This window comes from Danio aesculapii, chromosome 17 (genome assembly GCF_903798145.1).
Source record: "Danio aesculapii chromosome 17, fDanAes4.1, whole genome shotgun sequence".
NCBI lineage: Eukaryota > Metazoa > Chordata > Actinopteri > Cypriniformes > Danionidae > Danio > Danio aesculapii.
In genome coordinates, this window is record NC_079451.1 from 6,006,217 (window position 1) to 6,022,126 (window position 15,910).

At 33.3% G+C, this 15,910-nt stretch overlaps 1 protein-coding gene across 5 annotated transcripts in view; it reads right to left on the minus strand.

The window, feature by feature from the left end:
• dnmt3ab (DNA (cytosine-5-)-methyltransferase 3 alpha b) overlaps positions 1-15,910 on the minus strand; it is a 102,124-nt gene that overhangs the window by 7,745 nt on the left and 78,469 nt on the right. For 4 of the 5 annotated variants that reach the window (XM_056476336.1, XM_056476338.1, XM_056476339.1 and 1 more), the window contains 8 exons: positions 13,348-13,392; positions 13,178-13,257; positions 11,568-11,680; positions 11,310-11,493; positions 7,367-7,451; positions 6,671-6,816; positions 4,717-4,807; positions 1,889-2,037 (listed from right to left, as the gene is read on the minus strand). In XM_056476336.1, coding sequence (XP_056332311.1) covers positions 1,889-2,037; positions 4,717-4,807; positions 6,671-6,816; positions 7,367-7,451; positions 11,310-11,493; positions 11,568-11,680; positions 13,178-13,257; positions 13,348-13,392 — 893 coding nt within the window. The remainder of the gene's footprint in view (positions 1-1,888; positions 2,038-4,716; positions 4,808-6,670; positions 6,817-7,366; positions 7,452-11,309; positions 11,494-11,567; positions 11,681-13,177; positions 13,258-13,347; positions 13,393-15,910) is intronic. The other variant, XM_056476337.1, reaches the window with a different exon arrangement.

A 15,910-nucleotide genomic window follows, 5' to 3' on the forward strand; every position in this document is an offset into this window, starting at 1 on the left:
ATACATTAAAATAGCTACAGGGGATAAAGATGCATTATTACATTGATAGCATTTGTTTTAGTTTTAAACAAATACAACAGCACTTTCTTAGTTATTACATGAACCTCCATTAAATAAAACAGTTACGAGGTATAGATTTCATTGAGGTATTAAATATGAACTAGGAAATCAACATTACCTAAAAATAATAAATACTTTACAAGTACTTTTTGGTTTTAAACTCAAGCTCATGCTTTTTTGTAAGTTAAATTATTGCTATTAATAAGCCATAACTATGACTTTTGCCTCAATAAACTACATTTAGTTTTATTGTTAGTTATGAAGGTAATAGTTACAAGTTTAAGATCTGACATGTAGAATAAGATCATGCAGAATATGTACTTTATAAGTACTAATAAACAGCCAATATCTTAATAACATTGTTAACAATAGCGGTATAAAGAATTAGAAAATGTAACTCAGTCTCAGGCATATAACAATATTTTTATTTGAAAATAGCCTAGGTGACGTGGTGGCGCAGTAGGTAGTGCTGTTGCCTCACAGCAAGAAAGTCGTTAGTTCGAGCCTTGGCTGGGTCAGTTGGCGTTTCTGTGTGGAGTTTGCATGTTCTCCCCGCGTTTGCGTGGGGTTCCTCCGGGTGCTCCGGTTTCCCCCACAATCCAAAGACAGGCGGTACAGGTAAATTGGGTAGGCTAAATTGTCCGTAGTGTATGAGTGTGTATGGATGTTTCCTAGAGATGGGTTGCGACTGGAAGGGCATGTGCTGGATAAGTTGGTGGTTCATTCCACTGTGGTGACACCAGATTAATAAAGGGACTTAGCCGAAAAGAAAACGAATGAATGAATGAAAATAGCCTACTAAGTATTCATGCCTTTGGTGCTATGATGAACTCAACCTTGAACACAACAGTGTAAATATTCTTAAAATACATGCTAAAAATTTACAAAATTGTATTTAAATAATAAGTCATTAATCATTGTATTTTGAGGAGTCCAAGATAACAATATCACGCATGATCATGATATATTATACTACTGAATATCATCATGTCTAATATATAGTTAAAAATAACAGCAATTGTGAAAGTTCTACTGAGCAGGTAATTGTGGCTGAAACAACAATTTCAATCAGCGATGAAACTCCAAGCAGCAACAGAAGATGACTGATTGATGAAAGATGGATGAAAAAAGAAGGTGTGAGTTGGTTGATTTAGTATAATTGTCTCTGAATAATCTTTTTTGTCAGACAATATGTCTACACATGTTGATCTTTGCTAATGTTTGGGACTTGTAAAGAAAATTAGCATCAGGAATGCAAATGTTTTATTTTTATTTTACAATTAATACAGTAACAATAAACATTTTCATAAAACTTTCATAAAATTAAATTTTGCTGATGTCTATCTGCAATAGATATTCCAAAATTAGTGATTTTGCAGATTGTGATTAAGCACACAGTTCACAAATGTTTTTTTTTTCGTTTCTTTTTTTATTTAACATTTTTAGGTTAGTTTGAAATGAAATGTGGTTAACTGGCCTATTTTCCCTTGGATTTTTGTATGTATATATATATATATATATATATATATATATATATATATATATATATATATATATATATATATATATATATATATATATATATATATATATATATATATATATATAATAACTTAATAAAGTTTTACATTAAAAAACTAACAAGGCAATTTTTGTGCACAATACGTCATTACACCACTAGATGGCAGCAAAATCCACTGGTTTATAGTACATCAATGCCCGACTGACAGTAGGAGAAATATTCAGCACAGCTTAATCGTCATGTGAGGTTAGTAAGTACAATCTCATCTCAACCAGAACACAAATAATGGTATCAATCACTTCAAACCTCTAAAAAGCGAGAGATGTCCCTCTTGTCGCTGACACCCATGGCCACCACGTTCTCAAAGAGCCAGAAGAACGGCCTGGTATCTCCTTCTTTAGGTCGGGCCTCGTGTAACAGCCGATAAAACTCGAAGAAGAGCCGACCGGTGCCCTCTGAATAAGACAAAAAACACAAGACATTATAGAAACTCAATATGACAAAAGTAAAAAATATACATAAATGTGAGCTGTGTTATAAAATATAAGATACACTAATGTTTAAATGTTTAGGACTGCTAACATTTTGTTACCATCTATATCTTGTATTTATTTTTATTATCACTATTTTTAATTAATTCGTTAGGGGAAACCATGGGCACAGTGATAATAATATCTTTGTTTTTAAATATCTCCATGTGATTTCATTGGATTATTCTGTTAATATGTCTATTATGTGCAATTTCTCTATTTTAAGCGTAGTTAAAAATGGTTCTTGACTCATCAGCTGATTAATGTATATTAATTTAAATAACTAAACTCTACTTATGACTACAATAGTTGCTTAGAATACTGCAAAACAATCAAAATAAAAAAAATTTTGATGGACATAAGGGCTAACAGTTAAAAGAATTTATACCATATACAAAAAAGCAGCTCTATTATGTAAACAGCATTAAAGCCATTACTTCGAGGCGAGCTATTTTATATAAAGTGCAGCAGGTTCAATTTTAATAATTTTCCACTGTTACAAGTAGCCAAAAAAAAAATTTGCTTTTACAATCTTGCACCAAGGAGGCAGCTGTTTTAACACTCTGGCCCCTATCATACACCCGACGCAATAAAGCGCAAGACGTGTTTTCCCGATGTGTTGCTATTTTCAGATCAATGCAACATTAATTATCCATTTTTCTGCCAGAAAAGAGAAAAGATGTTAAGGTGCTCTGTTGGCGCATTGCTATTTTGAGGAACTAAAATAGACTTTGCAATAGACCAGCTGAAAGCAGTTCTAACGTCCAGCACAGAGCACATTAGTTGTGCGCCTCGCTTACACATAGCTTAAAACACACAGTATGTACAGCGATACACAAATATCTTTACAAATGAAAAATGAATTAAAGGATTAAAATATTACAAAAATTATTATTTTCTACATTAATATAAAAACCACTGCCTCCATGCCTTCTTCATCTTGGGGGGCTTTTTTTTAGATTATTCATGACAATTTCCTTTGGTATAATGTTATTAATATTAGTAGTAGTATTTATTAAATGCATATTTATATATGTCTTATTAAAAACAAGCTTAGATTTGTCCACCTGTCAGGTTTTGCACCATATGGGGCACAGCATGTGTATTTTGATATAACTCAGTTTTTTGACCACATTTTATTATCATTGCTCATTTATTCGTTTGCTGGAAATTAAAACTGAATTTATAAATAGTTTTGAAACAAATCTTTGTGCTTAACAAACTAAATTAATTATGTAGGCTAATGGATGTCTGTGCGTACAACACTTTCCTTATCCACAAAAGAGTGAAAGAGAAAGTGAAAGGAAAGGCTGAATAGAGGAGGCTCATTCTCTCATTCTCACGCTGTAGATGCTCTGTTTAACTGTTTTCTCGCTAGTGAAGGGTTCAGTTTTTCCACTTACAAAGTCCGCCATGTAAATAGCAAATGCGCCATGGAGTGACGCAACTGACTCTTAAAGGGAATGGAAGATGAGACTCTGATTGGTTTATTCTCCAAACACACCTATAACTCATTAAGCGAATAAGCTCAACCCTGTCAGACCATGCGTCGTGGCACACAGCGTATTTTTCCATCCTTAAAATAGCAAAAGTGGATTCAGATACGCCCTTAATGCGTTTTCACCCTGTGCGTCTAGATCGTTAAAATAGAGCCCTCTGACTTCTTGCACTTAATTGAATATTTAATTCTAAATGTTCTAATTAGTGAAAATATTTTAATTATATTATTAATGAGTGCACCTATATTTGTCTTATGTATGTATATATATATATATATATATATATATATATATATATATATATATATATATATATATATATATATATATATATATATATATATATCATTGCCCCTGAATATTTTATATAGTAGAAATACATTCCATCATGCATTTATTCTTTTTCCTTAGGCTTAGTCCCTTATTTATCAGGAGTCACCACAGTAGAATGAACCTATGTTTTATGCAGCAGATGCCCTTTCAGCCGCAACCCTGTCCAGGAAACACCCATACACTCTCTTCACCTATAGTGCATGTCTTTGGACTGTGGGGGAAACTAGAGCACCCCCACACAGAAATGCCAAGTGGCCCCTAACTAGGACTTGAACCAGCAACCTTCTTGCTGTAAGGCAACCATTGAGGCACCCTGAGGTTGGGTCAGTTGGCATTTCTGTGTGGAGTTTGCATGTTCTCCCAGTGTTGGCGTGGGTATCCTCTGAGTGCTCCGGTTTCTCCCATAGTCCAAGGACATGTGCTACAAGTGAATTGGGTAAGCTAAATTGTCCGTAGTAAATGAGTGTGAATGAGTGTGTATGGATGTTCGCAGTGATGGGTTGCAGCTGGAAGGGCATTCGCTGCGTAGAACATGTGCTGGATAAGTTGGTGGTTCATTCTGCTGTGGCGACCCCAGATTAAGTCGAAAAGAAAATGAATGAATGAAGTTCATAAAAACAGCATTTGATTTTCAGTTTTCTTTTATATATTGAATTAAAAGGATTATTTAAACAACATACTGATCTTAAACTTTTGAAAGGCAATTTAAGTGTCCACTGATACGGTCTTATTAAACTGACTAAGCCTAGAACACAGCTATATAAACTCCTACCGTAGAGACCTTTTCTTGCTGGATTCACTATGGACAGATCATTGCATGGACTTCCACCGATGACCAGATCAAAAGGACCCCATTCCTGGATCTGCAGATGAAAAAGATCAGAAATAATCAACATAAAGACTAATCAATATGAAGATGTGTAAACAGGTCTAAACTTTAAGCCAAATATCAAATTCCCTGACTTTCACTGACTAAAATGCTGAATTTCCATGAAAGCTAATAAATGGAAAAACAGGTCACTGTTGGCATTGTATATTGATAATATTAGAATAACGTTAAAACAATAACAAAGCATTATAACTGTTTTAGTTTGAAAAATAGAGTAGCCATAAAGATAAGCGTTAAACAAAGTGAACAAAAATAGTTCAGAAAAAATATTTTCTGATAAATGGAAACTTTTAAGATTTAAGGCGACAAACAAAAATCCCTGATATTCCATGATTTGGTCAAATAAATAATAAAAATTCCCTGATCATATCGATTACTGGAATACACCTTTTAAAGCTCCATGATATACCAGAAATTCCATGACCCATGAGTAAATGTTGCCTGTGTAAACATTGCCAAGTTTGAAGAGATGATACAAACAGGACAAATTTAATTATAAATTGATACAATGATCAGTTCAACCCAAAATGACAATTATTTTTTGTAGAAATCTATTGACAATAGAAAACTTTTATAAACATATAAACCTATAAAATTTCTTAAAAGGATAGTTAATCCAAAAATCAAAATTTAGTCAAAGTTTACTCAACCTCAAGTGGTTTAAATCTATATTTCTATATATCCAAAATCTATAGTTTATTTCTTCTGTTAAACTTTCTACAGCTGAAAACCTTTAACCATTGACATCCATAGTAAGAAAAACAGATACTATGGAAGTTAATATTTACAAGTTTTCAGCATTTTTCTAAATATCTTCTTTTGAGTTCAACAGAAGATATTTATAAAGTTTTGAATAAAGTAAAGGAGTAAAATGATGACAGAAATACAATTTTTGGGTGAACGATGCCTGCAGTCTATAAATTGTGCGTCTTATCAACTGAACAAGTAAGAAACGTCTGAAGTAAAAATGAAGGAAAAAAGTATTACAATAACTTGCACTATGTACCAATGTATACAATTTTAATATTGCCGATAAAAATCAACAGCCTAATATAAACAAATATAACATTTCCATAAAACATCAACAATATTCAATTACAAAAAAAGAAAAAATAATCTGGAAACGAAAAAAAATTTAAGTGTGAATTTTGTACATATATGTAAATTCTCCCAATTTGCTTTGTTTATTATTAACGATTATCAAAAGTTAATTTTCGCAAGTCATCAATCGTGAATGGGATTCAACAGGTTTCTTTACACTGCAAATTTTCAATCATTATTTTGGCAGAAAACTCTAATGGGGGCGGGCTTTACAGCAATCTAGCCTCATTGGTTAGTAAGATTTTGATGGACAGCTCTCTATCCTGGATGCAGAGGTGGTTTTGTAAAATTTGATTGCCACAAATATAATTCCATACCAATGGTGATTAAATCTGTTAGCTTATATCACAGAAAACTCCAGATAAATTTTGTTATGCTTTGTTCTGAAATTGCTAGCTTCAACGACATCTGTGTTGCATGACTCTATGAGTTTAGTGTGTAACAGTACGGGTTCCAATATCTGTATGGTCTAATCTCTAATTGCCATAACATTTAAATTTCAGAACAGGAGAATGTTCTTTAAATCCAAAAAGAAAATAAAAGTTCCTTGGAAAGCATTCTCTTTTGCAATCCAACATTTAATACAGCTCTTCGTGTGTTAGAAAAAAAGTTTGGAACAAAGAAGTGATGAACTGCAGCTAAAAAAATACAATATGAAAACTGCCCTCAAGATCCAAGATGGCAGCCAAATTAGCAGAAAAAGAAGTTGGTATGCTCCAACAAAGATGACACTCACATTTTTACGGGTGAGGTGTCTCACGTCACCCACATACATAATGCGCCCCTGGTGCCGGACGATGCCTACAGTGATGGATTCCTCGCACACTTCTGAGGCCACGTAACGCTCCACCTGAATGCCCAGCTCCCTCAGAACCAGCAGCCCTTAAAAACCAGGAAAACAAAGGTTTAATATATTTATTTTAACTCTGTGAGAGTCCGTAGCTGTATGGCAAATACAGATCATGACCAAATATGGACGCAGTGGCATTTTTTTGTGTTTTAATCAGGCTGTCAAGTAATAATTTTTTTTAAAAATGTAATTAACTACAGAAAAACAAATACGACCTTAGTCTACAGTTGTGATCAACTCAAAATAAAACATCAGTCATCTTTAAATCACATTAATGATGGTTTTAAAATGACATATTAGTGAACATTTAATTGAGCATTTAGTGACCAGCTAAACCGCTCTTTGGCTGTCAAATATGCTCGTGACATAATAATCAGGCTTTAAGTATAGTACAAACACGACCCATAAACAGGGTCAATCCTGCGACTGCAGTTAATCCTAGTAGTAAAAAAATCACACGTGGTATCGATGGGAGTGAACAGTTCAGCTAAGTGCACTTTAAAAGCCAAGACGAGTGTAATGTGATCAGCACTATTTTTTCTGCTGAGAGGATAAAAGGAAGGGCGGACGTTCTCCGCTAACCTGTTGCGATCCCATCAAAAAGTGACAGGACGCGAATGGGTTTTCTGTTCTCAGCCAAAACCGGAGGGTAGAGCCTTGGTGGTTCCTGAAAGTGAAGAAAAAAAAGATAGAAGAGAGAGAGACAAGAAAAGAGAAAGAGAGTGAGAGGCCATTAAATCACACAGCTCTGTTATTAAAAAGAGCACCTGTCTGTACATACTGTCCGTTTCCAACAAAGAAGCCTTTACATTAAACCAGTCCAGAAACAAGGGTTTATTGTCGAGCGCCTATACAATAAACGCAGTATCTCCGGGCTGTTTCATTAGCCATTTTCCCTGTGATTAAGTGTGGCTTCTTATCTGAGGTCTTTGTTGAACATCTTAGCATTCAGTAGGCCTAACAATGGGAAATGCTTTGCTAACCTGTACTTTTGTTGCATCGAAAGAGCGGAGCGTGTAAGCTAAAACTCTATGATGTGGAGATGTGTAGTCAAAAGCACAATGCGCAGCGACTGTAACACTTTCTGGCTGCTCTTCAAGCACAAATGGATGTCAGCCAAGGCGCTCTTTCACATGGTCTGGAAAGCAAATGGAGTTGTATAATTGCATAATAAAACTCTCAAATCATCTGCGTTTGTACTGTAAACCACACTGGTCTTGATTACAATTGCCACAGCTGCTCAAACAATGATTTATAGGAGGAGTGTGATATTTATAGTAACAATATAGCATGTAAATGAGAAAAAAAATGTATAATGTTAATTTGAGGTTTTCAGACTTTTTCATAAACAACTTTGGCCTCTATTTTAACGATCTAGGTGCAAAGTCTAAAGCGTATGGCACAAAAGCATTAAAGTCGTGTCCAAATCCACTTTGGCTTTTTTAAGGACGGAAAAACATGCTCTGCGCCCCAACGCATGGTCTAACAGGGTTGTGTTTATTCTCTTTATGAGTTATGGGTGTGTTTTGTGCATAACGTGCATTCAACCAATCAGAGACTCATCTCTCATTCCCTTTAAGAGTCAGTTGCGACGCGCCATGGTGCATTTGCTATTTACATGGCTGACCCTTGTAAGTGGAAAGCTTCAGTAGTGAGAAAACTGAGCCTCCTCCAATCGGCCTTATTACTTTCTCTTTACTTTACTTTAACTCTTTACTTTACTCCTTTACTGGAGTAAGGAAACTGTGTTGTACTAGGAAACAGTGTAAGCAATGAGTAAGCGTTTGGACCCGCACAGGCGCTTAACTAATGCACTCTGTGCTGGACTCTTGACCAGCTTTCAGTTAGTCAATGGCGCAGTTTGTTTCAGTTTTTCAAAATAGCACAGCACCAACAATGCGCCTTAACACACTTTCTTTTTAGACTAGCACACCCATGAGTCCACAAAGTGGCACAAACAGATTTGCTATTTAAATAATGTGGCACAAAATGTTGTGCTGGTCTGAAAATAGCAAAAAATCAGGCCACACACGTCTTGTGCCTTATTGAGCCGGGGGTATGATAGAGTCCTATTTCATTTCCTTGTTTGTACTGGGACATTTTCATTCAATTTTGATTATCTGATAATGCTAATAATGCACTAAAAATGTGCAGCCATTGGGAGTAACACATAATGCTTTATAAATTTTCAAATATGGATATTTTATTATAAAAATGCATGGATTAAGGAGACATTTATTCACCCCTCCCCCCTCCTGTTTATTATGAATGGATGGGCTTTATTCTCTTAGAGTCCTGATAAAAATCAGCTGACCGTTGGCATTGTACAGCTGGAAAAGGGCAAGATCATTTTCAAAATAACTCAGATTGGATTCAAACGAAAAGAAGAAAGTACCCAAACATGCCCCAAGGGTGAGTTGATCATAAGATAATTTTTGATCATTTTGGGGTGAATTAAACATTTCAACTAACAAACAAACAAACAAACAAACAAACAAACAAACAAACAAACATATTATAAAATGTATTAATTCAGTAATAAAAAAAATCAACATGATAAATCAAATATTTATTTATTATTAAAGTAAAGAGATTCAGTTGAAAATATTACTTTAACAAAAAATCTGAATATTACAAAAATGAACCACCAGCTAATCCAGCGTATGTTTTTTGCAGCAGATGTCCTTCCAGTGGCTGGAAACATATAATTATAATTATATAATTTTATTTGAGTTACATTTTTAATATTCAAGATATTTTAAAATGTTTACAAAAATAGCAGCACAACTGTTTTTAACATTAATGATTAGAAATGCTGACTGAGCACAAAGATGCAATAACATTGCACGATATTAATTTTTTGACTATAATTTTGAGCAAGCAAATGCAGTTTTGCTGTTATTGTAGTCATCTTTAAAGGAACACTCCACCTTTTATTAAAAAAGGCTCATTTTACATTCAGCTGATTTCATATTCTGGCTTATACACTATTAGCTTAACTTAGCTTAGCTTAGCATAATGAATTAAATCGAATTTGACCATTAGCATTTCCTTCAAAATAAGTTTAAAAAAAGAGTTTAGATAAATTTCCAATTTAAAGCTCATAGTTACACTATGTAATAAAAATGACTGTTTTCTAGGCCAATATTTGTTCATTCATTCATTTTCCTTCAGCTTAGTCCCTTTATTCATCAGGGGTTGCCACAGCGGAATAAACCACCAACTTATTTTACACAGATGCCCTTCCAGCCGCAACCCAGTACTGGGAAAGCCAATATTTGTTCCTTTAAGATATATGCCTTATATGTGACTTTTTTCTTAAGTAGAGCATAAAACTTTCACAAAACAATCAGACTGTGCAAGAACATGTTCAGAATCAGGACTGTTTGTCAAGGCTGTAGATTAAAGTCAATACTGCTTTGTCTAAAGACAAAGATATTTTATTTGCCTATACAGTTTATGCTTTTTGACTCAAAATGCTGGAAACAATTGACTTGATTTTCTGACTCACTACATTCCAGTTTCTGCAAAAAAAGTTTCTGCAAAAAGATTTACTACAGGGTTCCCACTACAACAAAATGTTAAGTTCCCTGTTTTTTTCTTTAACTTAACTTTCCCTGACTAAAAAGCATAATTTCCATGACCTATCATGACTAGAAATACAGGCAGCTGTTGTGAGCAGTCCCTCCAGAATTTAGGGATTCTGTGACCACAGAATTTTACTCTAAATTCAAACAAATAGCACAAAATAGCACTTTTTTTTTTAAAAATGCCACAGAATTTCTACAGATGTTAGCCAGCCAAGACACTGTTCCTAATTCCCTTCATATCAAGAAAAGCCAATGCCTGACACTGGGAGCTTCAGAGCTTGTCTATTAATAATAAAAAGTATAGTAATAGAGATTAGATTACACGATATTAGAAAACCTGATATTGCCATATTATATTTTTCTATGATAAATATTGCGATATGGGATTCTTTCATAAGATAATTTGAATAGCACTATGCCATGGTTTTCTATGGAATCTAATAGTATTTAAGTACAGATTTTGAATAATAACAATGGCAAAAATGCTTTTCTCTGTGACTGTTTTGTCTTGCTTCTAGTCCAAATATCTAAAAATTCTTAGCTCAAGTGAAAAAGTTTTGTTTTCAACTTTTTCTTTCAAGTTTTTCCTTAAAACAAACAAAACTATGTCAGTGGGTAAGAAAAATAACCTTGTTTTTGTGTTGAAATGTAGATATTTGGACTAGAAACAAGACAAAGATTCTAAGTAAGGTTTTTTTTTTGCATAAATCTAAATTCCGTATAAATATAGTAATTAAATACAATTCTGTAGCTCTTGGTCAACTATAATTCAGACTCAACATTGCATATCTTGTCATGTAATTATTGTGGATGCACACATTGCGATATCGATGCTGAAACGATATATTGTGCAGCCTTATTAGTCAGTGCTGATTTTAAGACAGGGCTAGTTTAAACTGCCAATATTTAGCCAACATACAGTATAAGGGACTTACAAATTCCTGGTCATGATTGTTGGCAAAGAAGTGTTGCAGTCTGCAAGGCCAATCAGCCCGGCGCTCCAACAGGCCGTACTGAGTCTTCGGTCCACACATATAGCAATTCCAAGGGTCTTCTTTAATAGCTGCCTGTGCCGCGCCAGGACCCACCAACAAATCCACACATTCCACACAGAAACACCTGCAGGACAACCAAGAGATGAGGTGAAGGACTGAAGGACGGTATAGAAAAACTGCATCATAGTTCAGTCTTACCTGCAACAGTTATTGTTTCCGCACATGAGCACTTCCCTCCCTCCACAGCAGATTGTACAGTAGGACTGGTATCCATCGTCATCGTATTGATACGCACATTCTAGAAAGCAGTTCTATAAAAGGACAAATGCATAACAATGTTCATTTGTTTGTAAACTGAGCATAGATGGTTGACAAATGAAAAGCAGCTGGAATGTTGGCAGAAACTGATGAGAGCACTTTTTTTCTGGAAGTTTGTAGTTTATTTTTGATTGTTTGATTTGTTTATTTTCTTTTCTTGATATCAATAACATCGCCTGATATCTGATTTACTTCCAATACACTGTACTTTTTTAAATCACTTTGAAAATACTGCTGATCTTAAAGGAACACTCGCCATTTCATTTTATAAATAGGATCATCAAGTCTCCGAGAGTTAAACAGTTGAGTTTTACAATTTTTGAATCCATTCAGCCGATCTCCAGGTCTGGCAGGAGCACTTTTAGCTTAGCTTAGCATTAATCATTGAATTGGATTCCTTCCAGCTGCAACCCATCCCTGGGAAACATCTAATACACACTCATTTACACTCATACACTACGGGCAATTTAGCTTTTCCAATTCACCTGTACCACATGTCTTTGGACTGTGGGGGGAAACAGAGCACCCGGAGGAAACCCACACGAATGCAGGGAGAACATGCAAACTCCACACAGAAACACCTACTGACCCAGCCGAGGCTCGAACCAGTGACCTTCTTGCTGTGAGGCGACAGCACTATCTACTGCGCCACTGTGTTGCCCTCGCTCAAAAAAAAAATAATAATAAATTAAGAGTTTTGATAACTTTCCTTTTTAAAGCTTGACTCTTCTGTAGTTATATTGTGTACTAAGACCAATGGAAGAACTATTCACTCTATGTCAAGGAACTATACTCTCATCCGTACCATGGCTGCAGCAGGTGCAATGATATTACGCAGCACCTAAAAATAGTCCCTAGCTAGGTAACTAGGTGACAGCACTGCACAATATAACAGTCAAACTTCAAATAACTTAAATTTTTTTTGTTGAACGAGATGCTAATGGTCTAATCTGATTCAATTGATTATGCTAAACTAAGCTGAAAGTGCTCCCGCCAGAACTGGAGTTCAGCTGAATGGATTCAAAAATAGTAAAACTCAATTGTTTAACTGGGAGTTGTAAAATTAATCTATTCCCAAAAAAGTGGAGTGTTTCTTCAATAATCAAAGAGTAAATTCTGAAATTAGCATAGTATAACTTAAATATAATAAATTTAACTAATGAAACCTTACCTAATTATACTTTAAACTAGCATTAGCATAACTCTGCATAGCTACTTTGCTCACTAAAACTCCTAGTCTACAAACTACTAAATAACAGATTGCATTTAGGTCACAGCTGCCTTAATCCCTAAATCTTGACTAAACGTAGTACTTGTCTTTACTTTGAACACTTATTTAATGATATTAAGTAATATTTCATCTTTAAATCTGATCAGATGAAGCAAACAGTGTGTGTATGACACTGCCAATAATGTAGATAACAAAATCACAAGCAGGCAAACAAAGCAGCCCTCAAGGAAGTGGGAAGCAGGGATTTCCTGGCGTTTACCGTACAGCTCTGGCACATTCCTCCAATGAAGAGCGGGTGCTCCAGGGAAACATACAGGCTGCCGCAGGAGATGCAGATGTCTGAAGCGTCGAAAGACAAAGAGATTTCACTAGAGAATATTTTGACATTAACAGACAGTAATGAAACACAACTCAATGTGGAAAACATACCTTCAATGTTTCTACATTTCTGACGGACATCGAATACAAGCCTCTCTGAAAAACAACAGACAAAACTGTTCAATAATGGAAAACTTACCAGTCTTTCAGGCATCTGGAACATTTTCAAATTGCTGAATGGACACTCCAGTGGTTTATGCTCAGATCATATTTAGATTGTTTAGATTATTTTTCACTTCTTTCTTTCATTTTATTTGACAAAAAATTTGTGAATATACTTAATTCATCAAGGATTTACACAATAAAGTTTTAAAAACAAAACTTATTTCCATTGTGGTCCTTGATGTGAAGTACAGATTATACTACTCCCAGTAACATGTACACCGTGACACTACATTATAAGAATAAAATACAATCACAAAAAACATTCAAACATATTGTAAAATCCATTAACATATTGTTAATTATTCAAAAACAAAGTATTATTTTGCTAGCTTGAATTTCATGAAATGTTATATGAATTTCATTTCATAATGTTACTTATTGTGGTGGTTTATCTCTATAGCGCTTGTGTCAAAGCCACTTAACATAGTAGTTCTGGTAAAATCCAGATTTCAGAGTGAAGTTCTGCTTAGTTCAGTTCATTGTGGTTTAAATTTCATGTCTGCATGTTCAAACACTGAAGAGTTTGTCCATATTTTGTGACAATATTAGGAAAATAAATAGGTTTGAGGAGGTTGTTGGAGCCATTGTTGTTTGTGGTAAAATAGTGTTTTATTGTTAATTTTTGACCAATCTTTTTCTACTAAAATGACAAAAGCACATTTAAAAAGTATTAAAAAATATATCTAAGATTAAAAATAAAATGGTTTGTTCCACTGTGGCGACTCCTGAAAAAGCAGGGACTAAGCCAAAGAAAAGTGAGAGAGTGAAAATACAAAAATAATGCATTTTATAATAGTATATAATGTCATACTAAAAAGTATAGTATTAAAAAACATACAAAAAATGGGGGAAAAGAATATAAAATAAAAGATTCTGTTCACAATTTTGTACATGATTTTACAAGTAACCTGATATTTGTAGAACTTTGACTAAACATTAACTAGAATATTACTGAAAATAAATTTACTTTTTTTCTAGATTATATTTTTTTAGCATTGAAGCACACCAAAAAATCCTTGTAGATTCTACTTTACTGTGGGTAAAATACGATATAATAAATATATTAAATATGTCAGAAATAATTGATGACAGGCGGTTTAATTATTTAAAATCTTGAACTCAATTAAATATGAATGCAAAATTCAGAGTCAATTATTTCAGTTACCACATTAACAATTATCTAAAGGCAAACTAGTTCATACTGAGGGTTAAAACCCTGTGTAAAATATAAATCCATTGGTTACAAAATTGACCAATATCTTTGTTCTCTGTCTTTATACGCTTTACAGTATCAACATTCAGTTACTTTTTGTGTATATTTTGTTCAATAATTATTTTACAAATTATTTCTATTTAATTTTCAAACACTGTTGAATTGGAAAATATTTTCTAGTTTCCACAATTAATAAATAAAAAAACATATTAATAGTTAGTATAGATATTTAATAAGATATATAATTAGATATTTTTATATATTCATTTAAATATATGTATTTATAATATTTATTTCAATTATGATTAGATATTAAATATTAGAATTATTTCTGTAATCATATAAATTACATTTAAAAAATAATTAAATAGATAATAATATTGATTAAAGTAATTCTGAATATAATTAAGGTAATATTTATATTATTATAAACATATATTATAAATTTATATATATATATATATATATATATATATATATATATATATATATATATATATATATATATATATATATATATATATATATATATGTAAATATTAAAATAATTATGCATAACATATATATTAAAATATTTACATAAATTTATAGTATACTAGAAAATATTATGTATTATTATCATAATATATTTATTCAATATATATTTAACGTATCAAACTTGGTATGATTGGTAGTGCATATTATACAATGCATAATATAAACTCTATTTTTTTATTACATTTATTAATATCAAGCATTACCTTTAACATTAAAAAATTTTATCCAATAAATACACAACATGATTAAAGAAATATAACTGCCACCGTACGAACTACCGAACAGTTCCATATGAAGTTGAATTCTTGGGTCTCTATTAAACCCACAAAGGAGATGGTGCAACTCTGCTCCACTTTTCCTCCATTTGATTAGTAAATAAAGTTGTATGCTGATTTACCAGTCCTTCTCTTTATTATTCCTTCTAGCTTTTCCTCTTCTAAATTATAAGAACTTTCAGGATTATCTTTAAAGTTCTATTTTGAATGCCTTTGCCAACAAAATTTGAGCATGTGCCATATCTCGATAAATCAAAGCATGTCTCTTTAAACTAGCAAGATTAAACACAAGCCTCGTCATAGTTCCAGACACACCCTCTTGTGTTTACACTGCGCCGGCTGAGCAGATGAGTGCTCTAATCCTGATTTAGCATGTGTGTGTGTGTGTGTTTACAGGCTTGAACTCTGTGAACCCGGTTGAGTG